The following is a 24,113-nucleotide window of genomic DNA, read 5'->3' as shown; positions in this document are numbered from 1 at the left end:
CTTAGAAGAGAAGGTTAAGTGCTCAAAATTATGAGGGATCTCTGACACAGTAAAAGATGAAAGCCAGAGTGTTCAGATTTGAGGTTATTGACAAAAGAAACAAAGATGACTTGGGGAAAACATTTTTACGGATAGTGTGGCTAGTATCTGGATTGCACTGTGTGAGCATGGAGAAAGCAGAACCAATCATCCCTTTTGAAATGAAGTTGGATAATAATTTAAAGAGGAAATAATTTCCAGAGAATGGACTGGGAGAGGGACTCAGTTGCTTTTGCAGAAAGTAAGCACAGTAAAGGCTAAAACCATTATATGGGCTGCACTTCACTCAACACAAGTGTTTTTGAAGTACTTTTAGTTGGCATTGCTTTACTTTGGGATCCATTGGGAAAAAAATTGTGTTTAACACCAACAATTGAAACTCTCATACCTATTTTGGATCATCAAAAAAATTGACTTTATTGATCACCATCTCAAGACCAGTGAGTAGGCAAATAGCATTGTTTATATCCTGAAAAAATGTATTTTTTATTAAAAGGTATGTTCCAAAGAAGGCTTTCACTACTGTCTAGAACAAATTCATTTAAACAATGCACTACATCTTTTTGGATTTAAATGGAAAATGTTGGAAATATTCAGCAGACCATACAGCAAATTTGAGGAGAGTCAATATTTTACATTGTGGTGTTTGTTAGAACTAGAACATGTTATACTTTCAACAAGATTTGAGCAAGCACAAAAGAAGAGGAGGGATTAGAAAAGAAAAGGGAAGGTTTGAAAAGATGAAAGACAGGAAGGGTTAAATTAACAACTAAATTATTGTTGGCACTTCTCAGAAAAAAAGAATTGTAGTTACTATCTGAAATTGTTAAACTAGTTGTTGAGTGCAGAATGTTTGTAAAGTACCAAATCCGAAGATATTTATCCAAGCTTAATTGAAACAATGTATGTGGCAGAGGTTCGAGTGGGGTTGGTCTGAAGAATTAAACAGTCAGTGATAAGGAGCTCAGTGTCAAGCCTGGAGGTTGAACAAAGGTGTTCAGTAAAGCTATCACCCAATCTTCCTTTGCTGTCCCCATTTCAGAGGAGAAAGCATTATGTGAAATTAAGTCTAGGTGACTCAGATAATTGTTGGAGTGAGTGTTGAGACCCTGCTTGGTTAAAATGGAGGTGCTGGAAAGGTTTGTTACAATTCTCTCCACCAACCTTTTCTTTTCTTGCTTTGTGCTTGTTTAAAAACTGATACATGTGCAACTTTTACATTCTCTCCTTAGGTGCAGGATGGCCTGTTGAGTGTTTTCTTTATATTTCAAGTTTCCAGCATCTGCAGTATTTTCTATTAACTAAAGGTTTTAGCTTTGGGTTAGTAGGTCTGAAACATCTGTTCTCAACAAAAACGTACTTCTGAAGTCTTTATCTTACTCAATTGGAAGGGTATCATGTTTGACTCATCATTTGAACTTGCTCATTTTTTGGTACCTTTGATTTTCAAACAAGTTGGTAACAAATGTGTTACAAATATTTAGCTGGTCTGTGTGGGCAGGTCAACAAACTATGTGACTATTCTTGCTTCTATTTTTCAGTTTTTCTGAAATCTCTAGTTATTTACTTAGCCATTCCTTTTGGTTCCACTATTGGCAAGCTTACTTTCAGGTGGCTGTCTTACAGCTATTGCACTGAATCACCCCATGGGCCAAACTAGCCTTTGAAGAAAAACTATTTTTGAGGAAAAACTGCCTATTTGAATTTTGTTGAGGGTTGCTTTTTGATTTTTGGGACTACTTTCTATTTTTTTTAGGGGCTTCCTGTTAGATATGAGCATGCATGTTTTCAAATCCATTTCAAGATTAATTTGAAGACATTGGTTCATGTACTAAAACGTAGGTCCACAATAAAGTTGAGAATGATCAACAGTTAAATAATATAGTCTGTTAGAATTGGGTTGCTTGTCCACAGATCTCTAAAAGTGACAGGATAGCTTAATAGGATAGTTAAGGAGGTATACTGGTCACTTGCCTTTATCATTTGTGGCATAGATTATAAGAACAGGGAGGTTATGTTGGAGCTGTACATACTTTTGGTAGATCATAGCTGGGACACTGTATAGTTCTGGTCACACACAATAGGGTGGTTGTGATTGCACTAGAGGGGATGCATAGGTGATTCACTGAGATGTTGCCTTGTTTCTATCAACTAAGTGGAGCTGCGGGACAGAAATCTTAAAATTCAGTGCAGTAATCATGAACAAAATGCTAACTAATTTTGTTTTACAAAGAAAGTCACTTTGCTATCAGGGAAACCCGATAGAGGTGTATAAGCTGTTGAAGAGCATGGACAGGTTGGGTAGAAATCAGCTATTCATCTTAGTTGAAGTGCCAGTAAAAAGAAGGTGCAATTTTAAGGTGAAAGTTCGGCAAGGATTTGAGGCATTTTTTTCATCCAGAGGATGGTGGGAATTTAGAATGCACTGCTTGGGAGGAGGAGAGACAGAAAATCTTTCCATGTTTAAAAAGTACTTGGATAAGTACTAGAAATGTTGTGATGTTCATGGATTTAGGTTTTGCAAGATCAGGTTCGATGGTTCACCTCTTCTGTACTATTTGATTCTGTGATTGTCATGTGGGGTTGGGGGAGGAGAACTTGGTGGCTGACATTAATTTTATCTTCTGTAACCTGTAAAACCCAGGCAACAAACTGAGAGAACAGTCAGCAGTTCCCAATGGAATGAAAATGACAAGCAACAAACAGTCAAGACTTGGGGAGGGGTGAAGGAAGGTAATGTATATAAGATGCGGCTGCATTGCTGCAGTTCAGACACTCAGTTGCAAAAGTGCAAAGATCCAACACTGAGGCATGTTTTTATTTCAATGTTTTACATTTTTGTTCTTGTCTTTTGATTTTTTTCAAGGATTCTTTGTAAAGGTTATTTGGTAAATTTGTACACAGTCACCTCATATTTTGAACTATGCCCCCCATCCCTCTCCATTAAAATCCTGCTCCTTGTCTTGAGTTTTTGCTGCAGCTCCCTTCTAGAAGCTCCTTCAGCTCAAGCATCCTGGTTTTTAAAAGTGAATATAGCAATGGATATTGGCTATTCAACAACTTGAACCTTGTCTGCTTTTCAGTGGGACAATTTTCTAATTCCATCATATCACTTAATGTCCTTGGCTAGTAAAATAATCTGTAGCCACAACCGTGACATTTTAGTCGGGTGAAACTATGTTCATCTTGTACTGTATTTTGAACACTGCATTCAGTCTGGTCACCAAACCGTAAGAGAGACCTTCTGGCTGCAACAATAAAAAACTATGCTGTTGATTGCAAGAGCAGAAGATAATTAAGAGAAAAAAAATGAAGGGTATGTGGGGAAGAGTTTCTTGCTGTTATGTCTAGTGCCTGTGGCTGATATAATTTTCAGTTTGCTTTTTGACTCCTGTTACATACCCATGTCTCCCTTTCTCTCTCCCTGCAGGATTTGTAGTTTTGTCCTTGTCCTCCTTTCACTTTATATGGAATGTGCAGCATTGAGAAAAGCCGCCTCAGCTCACCTACATATTGTTTTGTTAATCTATTCAAGGTCATGTTCGTTTAGTCTGTACTCATCAACAGCGAACCAGGAAATAAAATTAATTTATTATCCTTGATGCTTCATTCATCCTATTGTGATTGAAATAAATATGGGAACATATATTAATGTATGGGATAAAAATGCTGTAGTTTCATAAAAAATGGTGTCATAGAAAATTAGAATTCCGGGGGAGGTTGTTCAGGAGCTAACTTTTATATATTCTTTGTAAACAGTGATATTACAGTGTAACAGCATAAGTTTTAATCACTTCAGTAATATTTGAAAGATTGGTATAGTATCTGTGGGGATTTCCAACACATCTAAGTAGGAGCCAGAAATAACTGATTGCAACTTTGGTTTCGGAGTTTAACTGCGTATTTGTGTAAACCAGAGATTGCTGTCACTTTTACAGGATAACAGTGATGTGCATTGACTTTCACTGCCATTACAATGTAAAATTCAGCTGTCATTTCCATATTATCCATTGCCAATTCCTGTGACCCCTTCAGCTTTAGCTCTTAATAAAGCACCTGCTATGCTCTGGTCCATTGGTTGTTGGCATTGCTAATTGCTCTTTTTGGATTTAATCCCATTGTCATTGCATGCTCTTCCTTTTGTTTTAAGCAGTTCATCTGTGGTTCTGATGTCTCTCATCTTCAACCTCTCTTTTTTGAAATTCTTCATAACATAACCACATCCTATACCTTTCATCAGTCTCTATACTTTTCTTTTGCATTTCTTGTACACTCAACAGTGAGACTGCCTTTCCAAAGACAAAAAAGTTTTAATGGTGCTTATAATAATCTCACAGTCCCTGTAGAACTTGATGACCAATGAGTTACCTTTTGAAGTGTAGATATTATTACAAAGTCATCATGATTGTCATGTAAGAAGTATAACAGCCAATTTGTGCACAGCAAACTCCCATAAAGACTAATACAATTACCATTGTTGTTTTCCAAAGATTAAGTATTAACCAGGAGGCTAGGGATGCCTTGTTGCCCTGCTTTTAAATAGTGCCAAGATATATTTTACATCCTGAAGGGTAGACATGGCCTCTTTACTGTCTTATTGGAAGAGTGGCATCTCTTACAGTGCAGCACTTCCTTGGTACTACACCAGAGTGTCAATGTAGGTTTTATATTGATGAGAACCCACACCTTCCAACGCAAACACAAGCTGTGGTTGACTTTGTTACAATGATGCTTTATCTCTCCTCAACAACTCCAATGACCTCTTTGCTGACACTGCTATACTTGCATCAATATACCAGGACATTGCTTCCAATAAACATTTCTTTTTTGTCCTTGTGCAGGATGCTTTCAGTTTGCCATAATGTTCCATCTGCCTAATGCTTCACAATAATATTTACAAGCAAAGGGGAAGTTTCTATATATAAACCAGCAAGACTTTGTTTTATCTTGCCACAAACATCTTTGATTCATTAACTTAGAATTCTTAAAAATGGTGGCCTGATCATGGCACCAAGTTTAATGGCTCCGAATTAGCTGATCTTCTCATTGGTGCATTGTGTTGAAATGTCCTGAGTATGATGTGCAAATAAATACAATCACAGAGTTGTACAGTTTATATTGAAAATTATTCTGATGCCATTAAGGTTCATTGAAAGGTACAGAAGTTATGTTTTTGGTCTCAGGAGAAATAAAAGCATTGTTAGAAAATTACTAGCAATATGGGCTGATTCTTGATGTGCTTAAACTTCTAAGCATAAATTTGCAGCATCTTACGAACTGGCATAGAATTGCATGAGCTAGTAGTCTGCGACAATGAGTGGTGATCCATTTTAACAGAAGTTTGGTTGAAGTGGTGTAAAAGATCAAGTAAACTTAGAAAAATACAGCTCTGACTAACATCTGCACCCTAATTTCCTTAATGTTTTCCACTATATTTATACGGTCGTTGCAGCATGCTGTTTTAGGAAACTCGGGTCATTGCTGTTGTTTTTTTTTGTTCAGTAACCTGCTCATAATTGTGGATGACTTTCATGACTGCTTGCTCAGGGTACTTAGAGTCATAGAGATATACAGTCTGGAAACAGACGTGTTGGTGTAACTGGTTCATGCTGACCAGGTAATCTCGTCCCATTTGCCAGCACTTGGTCTGTATCCCACCAAACCCTTCCTATTCATATACCCATCCAGATGCCTATTAAATTCTGTAATTGTACCAGCCTCCACCACTACTTCTGGCAACTCTTCTGGCAACTCATTCCATACACGCACCACCCTCTGCATGAAAAAGTTGCCTCTTAGGTCCCTTTTATATCTTGCCCCTCTCACCCTGAACCTATGTCCTCTGTTCTGGACTCCCCCACCCCAGGGAAAAGACCTTGTCTGTTTACTCTATTCATGCCCCTCATGATTTTATAAACCTCTATAAGGTCACCCCCTCAGCCTCTGACACTCCAGAGGAAACAGCCCCAGCCTCCTCCTATAGCTCAAATCCTCCAACCCTTGTAAATCTTTTCTGAACCTTTACTCTGGAGTTATTCTCAATCAGTGATTTAAGATACTCTATCTCCAGTATCACCTGCCTCTACTTTTGCATTACTCCAATATTCTGAATTTACAAGCTCACTATCTCAATCAACTTTTGTCTTAATTCACAAGCCTAATTTTACACAGACTTTAACAAATAGGTTGCTTGGCGAAAGTGAAGACTGCATATGCTGGATGTCAGAGACAAGATTAGAGTGGTGTTGGAAAAGCACAGCAGGTCAGGCAGCATCCAAGGAGCAGGAAAATCAATGTTTCGTGCAGGAGCCCTTCGGGGTGGCTCCTCGCCTCATTCCTGATGAAGGGCTCTTGCCCAAAACGTCGATTTTCCTGCTTCCTGGATGCTGCCTGACCTGCTGTGCTTTTCCAGCACCACTCAAATCCAGGATGCTGCCATTCACCTTGCATTATGTACCTCTCACCATGTGAGTCAGAGAAAAGTGAGCCAATTCTATTTTCTTTAAATTGTTATTTCCCTTATGGTTATCTTGTGCCTGTCCTTGTGACTACAAGAGGAAAAGCTTTGACAGGTATCTCTTTCTTTTCAGCAATACTATATCCATGTACGTCTGTGCCACTTAAGTACCCTACCATGTAACATGATGCATAATCTCTACATATGTAGTAAATCTACTCTTCTTTCTGTCATGTCTAAGAGAAATAAATTCAATGGAGTGCTTCATACTCGTAGCCATAAAATAAAGAGAGCGATCCACATGTATTTGCAATTACTCATTGCTTTTCCATCCTCTGCTTTAAGTATCAGGTTGCATGTAAAAGACTGGCAAACATATTTAAAGTGTTCCTGGTTACATCTTCAAAATGCTGTATGTTTTAGGCCAATTAAAAATAGTTGTATTTTCCCTCCCATTACTATTGTGGGGGTGTGGTGGTGTTGGGTGTTATTCCTCTAATTTCCACTTGCTGCTGTGTATGTATAACAACAGCTGATTGTTATGGATATATTAGTAATTTATGAGTTCTATTTCTGTGGTGCAGGATTTTTCTTTGTAAGTATGTGCTAATCATTTTTCAAGTACAAGGAAAATTTTAATTGAAGGGGTTGCAGTGACAGTGGTATTGTCACTGTTTGATTAATCTAGAACCCCAGGCTGATGTTTTGGGGACATGGATTTGAGTTTTACCATGGCTGATTGTCAAGTTTGAATTCAATAAAGTCTGGAATTAAAAGTTTGCTGAATGGTGATCATGTAACCAATGTCAATTGTTGTAAAAACGCATCTGATTCACTGATGTCCTTCTAATGAGAATGATATCTGCAGTCTTTACGTCGTCTGACTTACGACTCTCAGCAATGTGATTTTGAGTCATAACTGCCTTTTCAAATAGCCAGCAAGGCATTCTGTTGCCTCAAATTGATGTGAAATCTAAACAAAACAATGAACCTGGACAGACCATGTGACATTCACATAGGACCGGAAAGGGCAGCGCAGATACATCCTTGCTGGCCATGCAAAGTCGTTTCCACCAATATTTAAACTCTTGGGCTAAAATTTGCAGAGCTGATAAAACCCAGTTAAGTGGTAGCCAAACCAACAGAATACACCTTTCAGACAATGCCCCAGAAACCACTGTCACCATCCCTTGTTATGCCCTGTTCCACCACCATGCAGATGTACCAGTGGATATGGCACAGTGCATTCTAGACGTTTCTCACTTATTGCGAGGAAAATATTTTTTTTCTCCCATCAATTTTACTTCTTTCACCAATTATTTTAGATCTATGTTCCTTCGTTACTTTCATGAGTGGGAAAAGTTCTCCCTATCTTCTATGTCCAGACCATTCATCATTTTGAATATGGTAAAAACAAGGACTGCAGATGCTGGAAACCAGAGTCTAGATTAGAGTGGTGCTGGAAAAGCACAGCAGGTCTGGCAGTATCGGAGAAGCAAGAAAATCGACGTTTTGGGCAAAAGCCCTTCATGAGGAGTAGGGCCAATGAAGGGCTTTTGCCCGAAACGTCGATTTTCCTGCTCCTCGGATGTTGCCTGACCTGCTGTGCTTTTCTAGCACCACTCTAATCTAGACCCATCATTTTGAATATCTCTATCAAAACTCCTCATTACTTTTTCCTCTGTCACCCAATAAATAGCATTAAAACTGCCCTCTGTGTCCATAAATTTCCTCTTGCCCTCAGTTCTGACCTTGCAGTCTCCCTTAACATTTGATATCAGCCTCCTCTGTCACTTAAGGATACCAGGGCTGTTGCTCTGACACATCCATTTGTCAAGAGCACTGAACAAATTCTTAACCATTCATCTTAATACTTGGCTATTATACCCGGTCTCTGCAGAAGAGTTATGACTAAATTTGATCATTTCCATGTCTTGTAAAAACCAATTTGATTACTAAATTTGCTAAACTCTGAGCTTCCCATCAAAATGTATGTGCTTTTGAGGAATTCATCCTTGATGAAATAGTCAGTACTTTTGTGAGCTAGTAATGATCTAATAAATGTTATAAACCTCAAAATCATAATTAGTAGCATTCAATCACTGAGCACGTAGGTTAGTTCAATGAAATTGTGGGTGTTGAGAGTTACAGAATGTGTTCCGTACTGTCTGTTAGATCTCATTTGTGATTTAAGATTCTGTGTTTTCAAATTAGCCTCCTTTACATGTGGACAGGTAGAGGAAAAGGTCAGTGAAAAGATGTTGCTTTGTAGCCTACAAATTCTGTTTCTTTTTTCCTGAGTGGTATGTCATCTGATTTTTTTTTTGATTTGCAAGTTGTCTGCTTTAAACTTGTATATTTTTGACATTTATTTTGTTTACCTGAGGAGCTTCAATGGACGTAGTGCTGACAGATATTCTCTGATATAGATTGTTACCTTTAGTTCGACTGTTTTGAGCCTAAAACTTGGGCTAATGTGGGGGAACTGTACTTGTCAGGAATTCCCTTCTCAGAGGACAGACTTAATGATATCCCACCAAAGTGAGAGATTCAGAATTTGCTATGACGAAACCAAGTTGGAAATTATGGGTTTCACTGGTAGGTAAACAAGTGGCTAAGGTTCCAATGATGCGAGTCAAGGGAGGTTAATAATTAAAATCTTTGTTCCTAAATATATATAACTACCTGAGAAGATGTTTACAGTCTTATTTCTTGATTCAGGTTCAAAGGCAGGTCCATCCAACACTCTCAGCAACAGAAGATGCCCTCTTTTACATAGAAGAGTTGATTCTTCAGTTATTAAACATGCTCTGTGTTGCACAACCCCGGACTGCTCAAGATGTAGAGGTAAGAACTATGGTGTCTTGTATTTTTACATATTGGAAATTAATTGTATCATAATATCTGTTCTACACAGTTTTGAATTTATGTTCATGACTGATTTAACTTCATTAATTTGTCAAATTAAAAGGCAAATTGGTTTGTGGTAGGTTATAAAATTAATGTGCAAAGCAAAGTAACTGCCCTTATTATAATGAAACATGTAGACTGGCTAGATTGATTTCAAGTTATGGTCAAATGTGATTTCCCATGTAAAATGTACTCTTCTTCAGGTGAATTTAACACTTGCAGTGTTTCAAGAATGGAGACTATTAACCTGATGAGGATATTGGAAGTTGGCTGGATAGCTGGTTAGTGATGCAGGGTGACTCTCATCAGCTCAGTTTACTCTGAAGGTCCTGCCTTCTCAACCTTTTCCCTTGCCTCAGGTTAAACTCACCACTAGTCATCTGGTGGTAGCCCTATGGTTCTTTGAGACTATGGCGAATTTACCTTTTATTTATGAGGAGTGCTGGAACAAATAATTCCAACTTAACATTTCAGTAGAAAACAGTTTGATTATTATTCTTAGTCTTTGCTAAAGAGTGATGCCTAGATGTGATCCACTGCCATGTCTTGTATTAGCCAATTGAATTATTTTAGTCATTACTATTTGGACTTACTATTAGAATATTTAATAACTGACAAAGACTGATTCAAGTGTAATGTGGGAATGGATGATAATGCTTATCATCTGTTCTCCTTGAAGTGGATTGTAACATTTGATCTTGATTGAAACAAGATCTTCAGAACTTTCATCTCCAGAAATGAAGTATTCAAGTAATATGGTATTTGATCCTTACATCTGATTCTTCAAATCTGTTAGAGGCTGGCAGTATATTTACTCTGTCAAACCAAATTCACAGTGGACTGTATTGTGTTAGTCTAAACTGAAGTGTGTGCTCCAGTTTTCACATTGCTACAAGATGTTGAGGGAAATTTCATTCTGGTATTAGTTTAAAGGAAGTGTAATAAGAATACCAATGATAAATATTGTAAGATACAACTTAATGTATCTAATTTAAGAGTCTGAAAGTCCATTTTCTTTCAATTTTGAAACCTACAAATTCCTAGTAGGCTTTAAACAAAGTTTATTGTTTGATTTTTAAAAAATTAGAAGCTTCATATTTGTATCATCTTTGAAAAATATTATTTATTTAATTAGTAATTTCTTTAAGTAATTCATTTTCTTCGGCTTGAACTCTTGAAGGAGGCAAAAAATAGGCACTATTTTAGGGATTTTTGAAATATTTTTGATGTAGTTTTCTTAAGAAATGAGATTAAAATTTGTGGAAGAATTATAGAGTCATACTTCAGTCCAACCAGTTCACACTGACCATGTTCCCAGCGTAAACTAGTCACACTTGCCTGCGTTTGGTCTATCTCCCTTCAAACCTTTCCTATTCCTGTACTTATCCAAATATCTTTTAAATGTAACTGTACCTGCAATCACCACTTCCTCCGGCAGTTCATTCCATGCACAAACCACTCTGTGTTGTCCCCATGTCCTTTTTAAAACTTTCTCATCTCACCATAAAAATATGGCCCCTGGTTTTGAACTCACCCACTTTCAGAAAAATAACTTTGCTCTTCACCTGATCTATGTCCCTCATGATTTTATAAACCTCAATAAAGTCACCCCTCAACTTTTTTTTACTCCAGTGAAAAAAATCCCAGCCTATGCAGTCTCTTCCCCATAATTCAAACCCTCCTATCCTGACAACATCTCCAGATTAGTAATATTCTTCCGAGAGCAGGGCAACCAGCACTGCTCACAGTACACCAGGAGAAGCCTCACCAGCACAACTTCAACATGACCTCCCAACTCCAATACTCAAGGGTCTGAGCAATGAAAACCCTGTCTGCCTCCGAAGCAAATTTCAAAGAATTACGTACTTGAACCCCTAGGTGTCTCTGTTCTACAACAATACCCATGGCCCTACCATTATTTGTATAAGTTCTGTCCTTGTTTTACAAAACTGCAATGCTCGTGTTTATCTAAATTAAACTTCATCTGCCACTTCTCAGCCCATTGACCCAATTGATAAGATCCCTTTGTAATTTTAGATAACCTTCTTCGCTGTCATATTTTAGTGTCATCTCTGCACTTATTAACCATGTCTCCTATACTCTCATTCATATTATTTATATAATAACAAACAAAAATGAACCCAGCACTGATTCCTGTGTACCATTGCTGGTCACGGGCCTCCAGTCCAAAAAACAATACCCCTACTCCTACCCTTTGTCTCCTACCATCAAGCCAATTTTGTAACCAGTTGGCAAGGTTAGCCTGAATCCCACGTGATTTAACTTTACTAATTAGTCTACCATGCAGATGACTTTACTAAAGTCCATGTAAACAATGTCTACCGTTCTGCCCTCATCAATTGTTCTGGTTACTTCATCACAAAACTCAAGCAAGTTGGTGAAACACATTTCCCTTGTACAAAACCATGCTGACTATTCCAGATCAGTCCTTGTCTCTCTAAATGCATGTAAGTCCTATCTTTCAGAATCACCTTCAACGATATACCCACCAGCGACATCAGGCTCACAGGTCTAAAGTTCCCAGGCTACTCCTTACAAACTTTCTTAAATAAAGGCAATACATTAGCCACCATCCAGTCCTCTGGCACCTCACTTGTGGTTATAGATGATTCAAATATTCCCGCAATTATTTCCCTAACTTCCCACAATGTCCTGGGATACTGAGGACTAATTAAAAGAAGAAAGTAAGTTGAGACTTCACTTGCTTAAAACCTCAATATTGTAACTTCAAAAGGCTCAATTTAGATCTCGATTTGGTAGGAGAACAGGCGCTCTTACTTCCAGCTTTGAGGCCACAGCAAAATGAAGGACATAAAGGTAGCTTCCTGAAGGTTTGCATGGTAAATATGCCACCTTCTGAAGAAAGGAACTATTTCAATGATTGGGATCTTTGATTCAATGCATGATCTAGCTAATGTCAGTGAGCTAAATGATGTAGGCTTCTGGTATATTGACTACTTGACGAAGAATCATGATGATAAGGTCAAGGAGGTGGGAGGTGAGGCAGTAATTCCAGATGCAGACACTCCTGAGTTGCAAATAACCTCGGTACTAGTAATCACATTATGTTCAGCCTACTGTGCTCACAGCTCCTGCAAAGTGATACTTCAATATGGGAAGCATTACCTTGATGGCTAGGATTCTCTAAATAGGATTAGAAATCAAATCATTATCCATTATGAGAACATTTAGTTTCCATAAAGGTCGAGACCTGGTTTCAAATCCTGTCACAACAGATGGTGGAAGTTGAATTCAATAAAAATCTGGAATTAAGAGTCCAATGATGATCATGAATCCATTGCTGATTGTTGGAAAAACCCATCTGGTTCACTAATGTCTTTTATGGAGAAAAACTGCCATCCTTACCAGTCAAGCCTACATGTGACTTCAGACCCATAGCAATGTGCTTAAGTTTAAACTGGATTAGGGACAGGCAACAAATGCTGATCCTCATCCTGTGAATGAATTCAAAAGAAAATTTCAAAGGTCTTCCAAGTCAGCATTTTATAAGAATGGCATTTTTAAAAAGCTCGTTCTATGACTAGGGGCTACCAAAAAATGGCAGTAGGGTCTACAGAAAAATGGCAGTAGTCACTACCAATAGTGTCCTGTCTTTTATAAAAATGAGACACAAAATTAGCTACTTTTTAACTGTTAACAGAACAGAGTTTAACCCAGTGTACCATTGGCTAATCCAGTGGCCAATTCATGGTTTCTGAATTGAGGTTGAAATATGACCCCACAATTCCAGAATGGGGCTTCAGAAGCAGAAATGTTGAGAACCCCTCTACCAAAGTGATTTATTATTTAGTTCAGAGTCAGGAATGCGTTCAAAGTCAATTTTAGACATGATAGGAGTATGTTCACTAATTAACGATTTTATAAAAGTATTAATAGACAGCATTAATTAATCATAGTTGTCACCTATATTTATGACCATAATGCATAGAAATATCAGTTCAAGAAATTTTGCAGTGCCATGTCTTAAGCAAAGGAATGCAGACAAATAGAATGCACAGACATTTAGTTTCTCTTGAGAAGAAGAATTATTAATATCAGCAAGTGGCAACCAATGAGATCAACTGAGTAACAATGAGGCATTGCAAGTAGGTTACTATTCTACCAAAATTCTGGCAAGTAACTGAGGCATAATTAACTCGAATTTCATGGGTTACTTCAGCTGATGGACTTCTATAAAATATAAATGTCCTATATTAAAGTTTAATGTGATGATTTATTTGTACCTATCACTAATTTAGTAATGCTATTTTGATATGTAATCTGGTCATCAAAAGTATGGCTATTTTGCCAGTTTTTCATTTAGGAATATTGCAATTTTCTGCAGTAGTGCATACTGAAAATTTTTAAAGATGATGTAATTGTTTGCAGGAAAGCTTGTTCTGTAATTATTATTTGAATGGACACTTTTCATGTGTTCAAGATTGTACATTTATTTTCATTTTGCTCTTAGGAACGTGTTCAGAAATCTTTCCCACACCCAATTGACAAATGGGCTATTGCTGATGCACAGTCTGCTATTGAGAAACGTAGAAGGAGGAATCCTCTTCTTTTACCAGTGGATAAAATACATCCTTTATTAAAGGTGCAAGTTTGTTTTTAATCTATGCTTATGCAATTGAGAAGGAGTTGTACTGTAAAACCTTACTTAAACCCTCACTTTGGTTTGCAAATTATTACATTTAGGAATATTTTTGGGGTCATGCAATGTTTTGAAAGGGGTAAAAACAATGACTGCAGATGCTGGAAATCAGATTCTGGATTAGAGTGGTTCTGGAAAAGCACAGTAGTTCAGACAGCATCCGAGGAGCAGGAAAATCGACGTTTCGGGCAAAAGCCCTTCATCAGGAATACAGGCCCATTCACCCATTGTACTCTTTGCTACCTTCCCCCACCCTCCTCCCTGACCTATAACCTTCATCCCCACCCCCACTCACCTATTGTACTCTATGCTACTTTCTCCCCACCCCCACCCTCCTTTCGTTCATCTCTCCACTCTTCAGGCAATCTGCCTCTTTTCCTGATGAAGGGCTTTTGCCCGAAACGTCGATTTTCCTGCTTCTCGGATGTTGCCTGAACTGCTGTGCTTTTCCAGCACCACTCTAATCCAGAGCCATGCAATGTTTGATCAAGTGGAAATTACTTTAATCTTGCTAAGCATGAATTAAATTCCATAATCCGCCATTGTTTCGCTCCTTGGAAGGTAAATAGATGGATTTGAATATGACAAAAGGGCAAAAGTTTTGTGTGTGTGTATGTGTATGTGTGTGTGTGTGTGTGTGTGTGTGTGGAGAGGATGACAAAATGTGTCTGCAGAGGTGATATAGCCAGGTGAGTGGGTGGGGGACTCTGTATCTAATCTATGCTGTCCCTGCCTTGGAAGTGTTTTATGGGGATATTGTAGAGGAAGATTTGCTTTCAGTTTAAAAGTGTAGGGTTAAGCATCACAGAAATCTCTCAATTCTTTACTTGCACTAAAAATAGGCAATGACAGCTGTTGTTTCTAAAATAACTTTTTCAAGGTGTGTACACTTTGGAACATAGAATGTTATTTTATTTATTTGAGGCATTTATGATAAAGTCATAATTAAAGCAATAACTATATATCTGTGTAGCCATGATATGAAGGGCTTTAGAATTGACAAAAAGGTTTATTAGAATTATGCTTGGAAGGAAGGCCTGTAATTATGAAGGAAAGCAAAGATTGAAATTACTTCAGTGATGAAAAGTTTAAGACTGAATATAATTGTATAAGGCTCTGCTAACTGCCTCTGACTGCATTTGTTTAAATTCCAACTGTGTTCAATTATTGATTCATAGGTTAACAATCAAGTTATCTCTAATAGCTAATCAGTTGGTAATTAGAGAGCATAGCTTTAGATCATCAAAGTGGTAAATGGCGAAGTTAGAAAAACATTGTTCAGGCAGGGAGCTATACTTGTGATTGACTGTCTCAGAAATATATCATAGAATCCCTATAGTGTGAAAGCAGACAATTCAGCCCACTGACTCCGCACTGACCCTTGAAAGACCATCCAACCCAGACCTAGCCCCACACCCACTCCCACTAATCCTGCATTTCCCATAGCTAATCTACCTAGCCTGCACGTCCCTGAACACTATGGGCAATCCACCTAATCTGCACTACTTTGAACTGTGGGAGGAAACTGAAACACCCGGAGGAAACCCACGCAGACACAGGGAGGATGTGCAAACTCCACATAGACAGTTGCCTAACGGTGGAATCGAACCCTGGTCACTGGCGCTGTGAAGCAACAGTGCTAACCACTGAGCCATCATATTGGAAACAGAGACAGAATCTGTTATTTTTTAAATTTTAGGTTGGTAAATAGTTGACAGAGCAAAAATTAAAACGTTTAGGGGAAAGAGCATAAAAGATTCATTAGTTCAAGGATTTATGTAAGTAAATTGATAAATAGTTGTGGGACTAGGCTGAAGATTACTAGAAATCGGCTAAGTGTCAGTTTTAGTCAGTTTCTCTCGGTGATCCCTAGTGAATTTTCTCTCATTTTGTCACCAAAATGCTCTCCTGTTCTATTCACTGTGTCCTTATGGGATCCAGCTCATTGTATTCTCCTACTCATTACATGCGGAAGGTACTGGCCACTGCCAGGACTTTGTGCTATTCTTGGCCCTGATAGCATCTTTTTTTTTGATATTTTTATTGAGAAAAACAAATTTAATTTTTTTACAAAATTATAAAATCACTACAAAATAGTATAACAACCTTATAATGACAATAACAAAAAATAAACTAATACTCTACTCTACAATCCACTGAGAAGAGAGAGAAAAAACCTACAAAGACTACAGTTCAATAAAAAATTTAAAAAAACCAAATGAAACCAAGTTAAACCAGGGTAAATTAAGTGATATTCAGTTGTTACTGCACTCAATGCAATCCCACCAAAGCTCCCCACCACCAGGAGCATTATTAAGCAAACCCGTTGTTGTTCATGAATCCACCAGCAATCCGTGCCTCCCCCAGGGCCCATGGACCTCCAGACATAGCCCTCATTACTACACAAGGCCCTGACCAATATAGCCAACAGGTCTGCATCTATGTAATTCTGAAAGGGACGGCACGATGGCACAGTGGTTAGCACTGCTGCCTCACAGCGCCAGAGACTCAGGTTCAATTCCCGCCTCAGGCAAGTGCCTGTGTGGAGTTTGCACGTTCTCCCCATGTCTACGTGGGTTTCCTCCAGGTGCTCCAGTTTCCTCCCACAGTCAAAAAGTGCAAGTTAGGTGAATTAGCCATGCTAAATTGCACGTAGTGTTGGGTGAAGGGGTAAATGTAGGGGAATGGGTCTGGGTGGGTTGCTCTTCGGAGGGTCGGTGGGGACGTGTTGAACTGAACGGCCTGTTTCCATACTGTAAGGAATCTAATCTAAAATAGTTCAGTTTTCTGGTGCACCATACACATATGGATATCCAGGGGCATGTGCTCCATAACTAAGCTACGCCGGCCCCAGAGTCCCTGGGGTTTCTCTGGCACTCGGCTCATTAGAATGTTCTTCCTTGCACAGGATACAAGAATATTAAACAGTCTCTTTCCATGCAAACCTAAGAGGAGGGACACTGGATCCAACTTAACCTCAGTTCCCAAGACCCCTCCCAAAAAACTCGCTATGGCACCCCAATACCGACGAAGCTTGTAGCATGACCACAAGCAATGAATAAGAGTGCTAACATCTGTTTTACATTTGGGCCACGGTGGGGCACACCTGTCTTAAATTTCACAAGCCGCTCCGGTGCCACCCTATACCTTCTTTAAAGCTGAGCCATGCACCAGGTCATGCTCTGGCAATCCACAATTCCCCAGCAGATTTTGTTTCTTTCCTTTGGACATATTGAACAGTGTGCAATTAATCATCTGCTTTATCTGTGGGGACCTGGAACTCCTGTTGGACAGGGGCTGTGTGCAGTCATTGCCTTGGAGTTAGTTCTAAGTCTTGGTGACTGATGAGGGGTTGGTGGAGCAAACAGGGAGCTGGAGTCACCAAATCTCTGCTTTTGATTTTCATGTTGGAACTTATCAATGCTTAGAATCTTTGGTGGGTAGGAGAATGGGAAACTGCAAGTCAGTGAGACAAAATGTGATGAGGATGTTAATGCAGGCTAATAGGCTTCTCACTACTCATTAGTGAAAATCTTGACTTACAGTTCAACACTTGATTGGAAAATGATACATTTTGCACATAATGACAGGAAACTCCTTACTGTTGATCTTGTGATTCTCCCAACTTTCTTGCCAATTTCTACTTTATTCAATAACTGGGACGATACTGCCCAGTGTCTTTTGTTACTCACTTGCTTATTGTCTTGAGTTTTAATCATACTCATATTTTTAAATCAACTTCGAGCTATTAAGTTTTTGCTTTATGTACATTTTCTTCATTTATAGGATGTGCTAGGTTATAAAGCAGATTATCATGTTTCTCTCTACATCGTGGCTGTGCTGGAATACATTTCAGCTGACATTTTGAAACTAGCTGGAAACTATGTGGGCAATATTCGACACTATGAAATTTCACAACAGGACATTAAAGTATCAATGTGTGCAGATAAGGTGAGCATTAATTTGCTATATGAATTCTGAATGTTGTGGCTTTTTTTTCATTATTTTAAAGAGTCAATAACTTTGCATTTTCAATATGATTAATAAAGATTGTTCAGTGATTAATATACTGGTGTATTTTAAAAAGTTTTGTTATTTTTAAATATGCTAAAATTAGTATGATATATCCGAATTTTGGATTATCCGACAAGATCGCAAGGTCCCAATGTTTGGCTAAACTGTTATCTGGCATTCGATTATCCGAAGAAACCACTCCCCACCTATGTCATTCGGGTAGTTGAGGTTCCTCTGTATCTAGTTTTATAAACTGAAGATTTTTAATGTCATAGAGTCATCGAGATGTACAACATCCAGATGCCTCTTAAATGTTGCAATTGTACTAGCCTCCACCACTTCCTCTGGCAACTCATCCCATCCTCTGCGTGAAAAAACCTGAAAGCTGCATTAGGCTAGGAGCCATAAATAAAGAGCGAAGAGGGTTACCTCAGATTACAACAGGATCTGGACCAGATGGGCCAATGGGCTGAGAAGTGGCAGATGGAGTTTAATTTAGATAAATGCGAGGTGCTGCATTTTGGGAAAACAAATCTTAGCAGGACTTATACACTTAATGGTAAGGTCCGAGGGAGTGCTGCTGAACGAGGAGACCTTGGAGTGTAGGTTCATAGCTCCTTGAAAGTGGAGTCGCAGGTAGATAGGATAGTGAAGAAGGCATTTGGTATGCTTTCCTTTATTGGTCAGAGTATTGAGTACAGGAGTTAGGGGGTCATGTTGCGGCTGTACAGGACATTGGTTAGGCCACTTTTGGAATATTGCGTGCAATTCTGGTCTCCTTCCTCTTGGAAAGATGTTGTGAAAGGGTTCAGAAAAGATTTACAAGGATGTTGCCAGGGTTGGAGGATCTGAGCTACAGGGAGAGGCTGAACAGGCTGGGGCTATTTTCCCTGGAGCGTCAGAGGCTGAGGGGTGACCTTATAGAGGTTTACAAAATTATGAGAGTCATGGATTGGGTAAATAGGCAAAGTCTTTTCCCTGGGGTCGGGGAGTCCAGAACTAGAGGATATGGATTTAGGGTGAGAGGGGAAAGATATAAAAGAGACGTACGGGCAACGTTTTCACACAGGGTGGTACATGTATGGAATGAGCTGCCAGAGAATGTGGTGGAGAATGTACAATTGCAACATTTAAAAGGCATTTGGATGGGTATATGAATAGGAAGGGTTTGGAGGGATATGGGCCGGGTGCTGGCAGGTGGGACTAGATTGGGTTGGGATATCTGCTCGGAATGGACTGATTGGATCAAAGGGTCTGTTTCCATGCTGTACATCTGTATGACTCTATAAGTGGTATAGATATTATACTTAAAAGTAATCTTTAACCATTCAGTTATGGGATCTTTTTAATTGATATAGCTCCTGAAAAAAAGCCTTTTTCTTAATTGCATTTGGCCAAAGCATACCTTTTAAAAAGCTCATCTATTGGTTTAGACAATCGATTTTCTAATATGCACATCCATTCTGTGGAACTGCTGCACAGAGTAGCCTCAATGGTCTGCAGAGATTATATCCTTAACTAGACTATTGGCAGCAATAACATTCACTACAGTAGGAGTTGAAAATTTTCCAAAAGTGAGATTAGAAAGAAAGTAAAAGGAACAGATTGCTTTCAAGAGAAAGTAATGTGCCTGGAAAAATCATTAGAACTCTGTTTAGCTTAGAGATCTTTGAGTCTTTATATCCAATTATTCAAGCAGCATTTGTTTTGAGTTCTAAGCAATGTGTTATAAAGTGAAAAATATGTCAGAGTTGGACAATGCTGAAACAGGCCATTTAATCCATCTTGCCTGTACCAGCTCTTCAAATGTGCATTATTACCTCATGCCAATCTGCTTTTTCCCCTGTTTCCTTACACATTTTTTACCTTAATAACCTCTTAAATGCCTCAATTGAACCTGCCTTGACCACACTTCCAGGCAGTGTGTTCCGTGTTCTACCCAGAGTGATTTTCTTTTCTCATATCACCCTTGGTTCCTTTGCAAATCACTTGAAATCTGTGTCCTCTCACTCTTGTATATGTGGTAACATCCTTTGTTGTATTCTCTTCACCTTCTTCTCTCCAAGGAGAACAATTCTAACAACTTAAATCTATGCATGTACAAATAGTAAGGCAAAGGTTCATGAAGGTTACTGATGAGCACGGTAAGGTATTTTGATATTGTTTTCAGTATTTTGATATTGTTTTCATTGGGAATAACTGTAGTTTTCCCATCTTTCTTGTGTGGCTGTAGGAACAGTTTATTTAGCTGCCTTAAATACATAGCTGATCAAAGAATAATGATATTTTGCTTTATTTGTTACCACTCGATCCAATCATTCCATGGCTATATTTACCATCAATATGGTCAAACAGCTGAACACCCATTTGCCAGTCTTGTTTCCAATGGCCTTTCATGGTATATTGTGATCTTTATGGCATAGTTGCTCACTGGATAATAATAACAGCTACTGGGAGGAATCATTCTTGCGGAGCCTCATACTTTTCTGGCAGGATGCTTGGAGCAGTTTGCTGGCTGATAAGTGACTTATTTTCTCACCTCTAACCTCCACCCTTTATTGTCTGTCTTGATATTATTAACGTTCCTTTGATCATTGCTCCTATTAACTTTTTTGTCTACCTCTTCTGAGTCAAGTACATTGCTGCTGCTTGTTTTATGTTTATTGCGTTAAGATCAAGGCATACTTCTATCTTTTATAAATATGCTACAGAGATACTTTTATTTCATCTCATAAGCCAGAACTACTTCTACCATGCACCGTTTCCCATGCCCATTCTCACTATTTGCAGTCCTCATCCTTCTCATTTGTTAACTAACCATTAAATCTATTTCTGTCTTAGCCTTCTTTAAAAATATCACCACTGGAATTTTCTCAATGCTTTCTCTATATACATTATATTTGTTGGTTAACTTGAAATGTCAAGCTTGTCATAGTTCTAGTATGTTAGCAGACATAGCATATTAGTTCTGAGTCCAAAACTGAGTATTAACATATGAATTGGAAGACGTCATTGATCATTCACCCCTTTGAACCCTTCACTGAGATCATGGGCTGATTGAACTCAACACCACTTTGTTACACTATTTCTTTATCTCTTAATGTTTTTAAATATGTAGAAATCCATCCATACGTACTTGAGATTAATATTGACTGCATTGCCTCTGCAACTAATGTCCAGCATTCTGTACTATAGTTTCTAGAGTAATGACTTTGTATATCATTTGCTCCCTTTCTGTCTTTTTTCTATAAAGACTGAATAGTTTCTAAACACATCAGTCCCAATATTCTGGTTTTTAAAAATTAATTTGTTGCAATTTTTTAAAAAATACTTAATTCTTTGGATGTATATTTAATCATTTTGGTCATGTTTTTAACTTGTTTTCTTAAAATATGCATATGACACTGTGCTGGTCTCAAATTTCCTTTCAGCTGCTTATGGACATGTTTGACCAAGATGACATTGGTCTGTCTTCATTGGGAGATGATGGACCAAATTCTACAGGTGAACAGCACTACTATGACTTGGTGAAAGCTGAAATTGCAGAGGAAAGGCAATACCTACGAGAATTGAACCTGATTTTAAAAGTCTTTAGAAAGTCATTTACATCCAACAATAAGCTGTTTACTGCTCGTGTAAGTTTTTAATATTTTGATATCATATCAAAGGTTAGTTGCATTGAAGTATTAGATTTCACACTAGATTTTATTATAAATATATTTGAAATATATTTTAGGATTTTTGTATGAAATACAAATCGGGCACAGATCAGTTTACTATTTTGAATGTTTATTTTGAAGTAATATCTCTGCTAATGTTGCGCGTTACTTTGTAACAACAATTACATTTGGTTGAGTGCATTGTTTTTATCTGCTGTGCTACTGACACCAAGTGTAAACTATGATTTCTTCATATTTCATCTCGTGGTGTGGCAGATGACATTGTCAAATGTTTTACATTTGTCACTGATGAAATTTTCTGCATTGTTTTAAATTTGATGTAGAATTACAGAATTTTTCTCGAAGGCAGAAGAAAGACATTTAGCTGATTTGTGCCAGCACCATCTCTTTGACACCTATCCATTTAGTCCCATTTCCTTAAAAAAAACTTTGTAAATATACTTCCTTCTTAAAATCTATCCAGGGTTCAGTTTACACCACAGTTTCAATAGTTGTCATGTGTTAACAACCCTCTGATTTGGAACGAACAGCATTTGTAATGTAATCTTTTATTTTATCCTCTGGTAACTCAGTAATGATACCCAAAATTATTTTTTTCTTGATTTATAATATTAAGATCTCTCAGTTTTGAGCCTCTCTATTAATTTTTCTCACAAATCTACATAATTCTTGTCAAAAAGATCAAGTTTCTCTTATTTAAAGCCTCTTATCGTCCATATCATCTTACTGCATCTTAGTGCTTTTACAAATTTTATAAAGTAATTGCTCAAAATTTGATGCAGTGCATGTAATTTGTTTAGATTTAATGTAGCACTTTTTTTTTGTACTTGATTCAATTAGAAATCGATATTTTTACAGCAATTACCCCTATTTTCCAAACTCTTTGCATAAATTGAAGTACATCTTTTAAAGTTTTACCATTTAGCAGATATTACCTCTAGTTTATTCTTTCTCCCATGAAATGTCATGCCACACTTTTTTGCATTTATTCTCTTTCATTTACCAAAAGACCTTTGAAACCCTTTGGGCATAATGTTTAAAGCACAGTCTTGTTTTCTCAAAAAAACGCTATTCAAGTTGTCAGAAACAACGAGTTTTATAAATCACTACAGATTGTTCTTAATATGCACTGAGAAATCTAATTAATTTTATTCAGTGACAAAGTATCTAGAAACTTATAGCTGTCAAACTGTCATGTCTATAGGCACCCGTTTTATCCTTCCTCCCTTCCTCCTATTCTCCAGCTACTTCCTAAATGGAAGTGATATCCCTCCAGCCCTCCTGGCATAACTTCTGTATCGAAGGCTGTTAGAAATAATATGGTCAGAGCTTTGCTACTTCTTCCTACACATTCTTAGGTAAAAGTAATCAAGATGTCATCTTTATTTCCCTGGAATTCCACCAACTTTTGCAGTACAATTCTTTGTCCATACCAATAGCCCTATCACTTGCACTTACCTGGTTGAGTTCTGAGGGAGAGTCACTGGAATCTGATTTCTCTCCACAGATGCTGACAGGCCTCCTGAGCTTTCCCAGCAATTCCTGTTTTTATTTCTCTTACCATAAAGGTTTTCTTAACATTATTGGAAAATAATTTACCCCTTGTGCGTAACATTTTATTTGTATACATTTGTAACTTGATCTGATATTTGCTTTCAAATATTCAGACTATTTATTCATGAGGAACAAAATTTCTTGCTGATTCTGAGGAGCAAAAAAAACCATTAAAATAAGAAACTACATACAAGTGTAAGTATTGAACAGATAAATGAAGGGAAATTAAGATTCTAACTCTGAAGTAAAATAAAATGTGAGTGGAGAAATCATTCTCTGGACTGGTACAGTGTCTGAGGAATCGAGATTGGTGTTGAACATTATGCAATCAGTGAAAATCTCCACTTCTTACTAAGCATTGGAGGGATGTTATTGATGAAGCAACTGAAATCATTTAAAGAAAAAGCTTTTTCTCTGTTGAAAGTGTTCTTTTTATACTGGGAGAGGGAATTTACTCAGGCTATTGTTCTTGTTCTTGCTTAAAGCATTCCCTCCTCCCTAGCAAAACCAATTAGTGAAACTTAAAATTTCAAGAAAGCTGCAGGGAAAATAACACTGATTTTTTACAATTAAGTCATCACACACACAGTTTAAATATGATCATCATTTTTGTTTCTTTGTTCAAAGAATGTCAGCATTGTTTGCTAGGTGTGTATTTGTTGGCCACCCCTAATTTGCCTTGAGACCATATTGTAGTACCTTCTTGAACTGCTGCAATGTTTGGGGTATAGGTAGTACTGTTTAGGATTGCAGGCATTTGACCCACAGACAGTTAAAG

General features: G+C 37.8%; 1 protein-coding gene across 2 annotated transcripts in view; it reads left to right on the top strand.

The window, feature by feature from the left end:
- Nucleotides 1–24,113, top strand: part of sos2 (son of sevenless homolog 2 (Drosophila)) — a 98,275-nt gene that overhangs the window by 18,353 nt on the left and 55,809 nt on the right. For both annotated transcript variants that reach the window (XM_072568665.1, XM_072568664.1), the window contains exons 2-5: nucleotides 9,218–9,343; nucleotides 13,899–14,030; nucleotides 17,874–18,038; nucleotides 21,533–21,736. In XM_072568665.1, coding sequence (XP_072424766.1) covers nucleotides 9,218–9,343; nucleotides 13,899–14,030; nucleotides 17,874–18,038; nucleotides 21,533–21,736 — 627 coding nt within the window. The remainder of the gene's footprint in view (nucleotides 1–9,217; nucleotides 9,344–13,898; nucleotides 14,031–17,873; nucleotides 18,039–21,532; nucleotides 21,737–24,113) is intronic.

The sequence above is a fragment of the Chiloscyllium punctatum genome, chromosome 4 (genome assembly GCF_047496795.1).
Source record: "Chiloscyllium punctatum isolate Juve2018m chromosome 4, sChiPun1.3, whole genome shotgun sequence".
Lineage (NCBI taxonomy): Eukaryota > Metazoa > Chordata > Chondrichthyes > Orectolobiformes > Hemiscylliidae > Chiloscyllium > Chiloscyllium punctatum.
The sequence above is the reverse complement of the archived record's forward strand: the minus strand, read 5'-3'. Positions and strand labels throughout refer to the sequence as shown.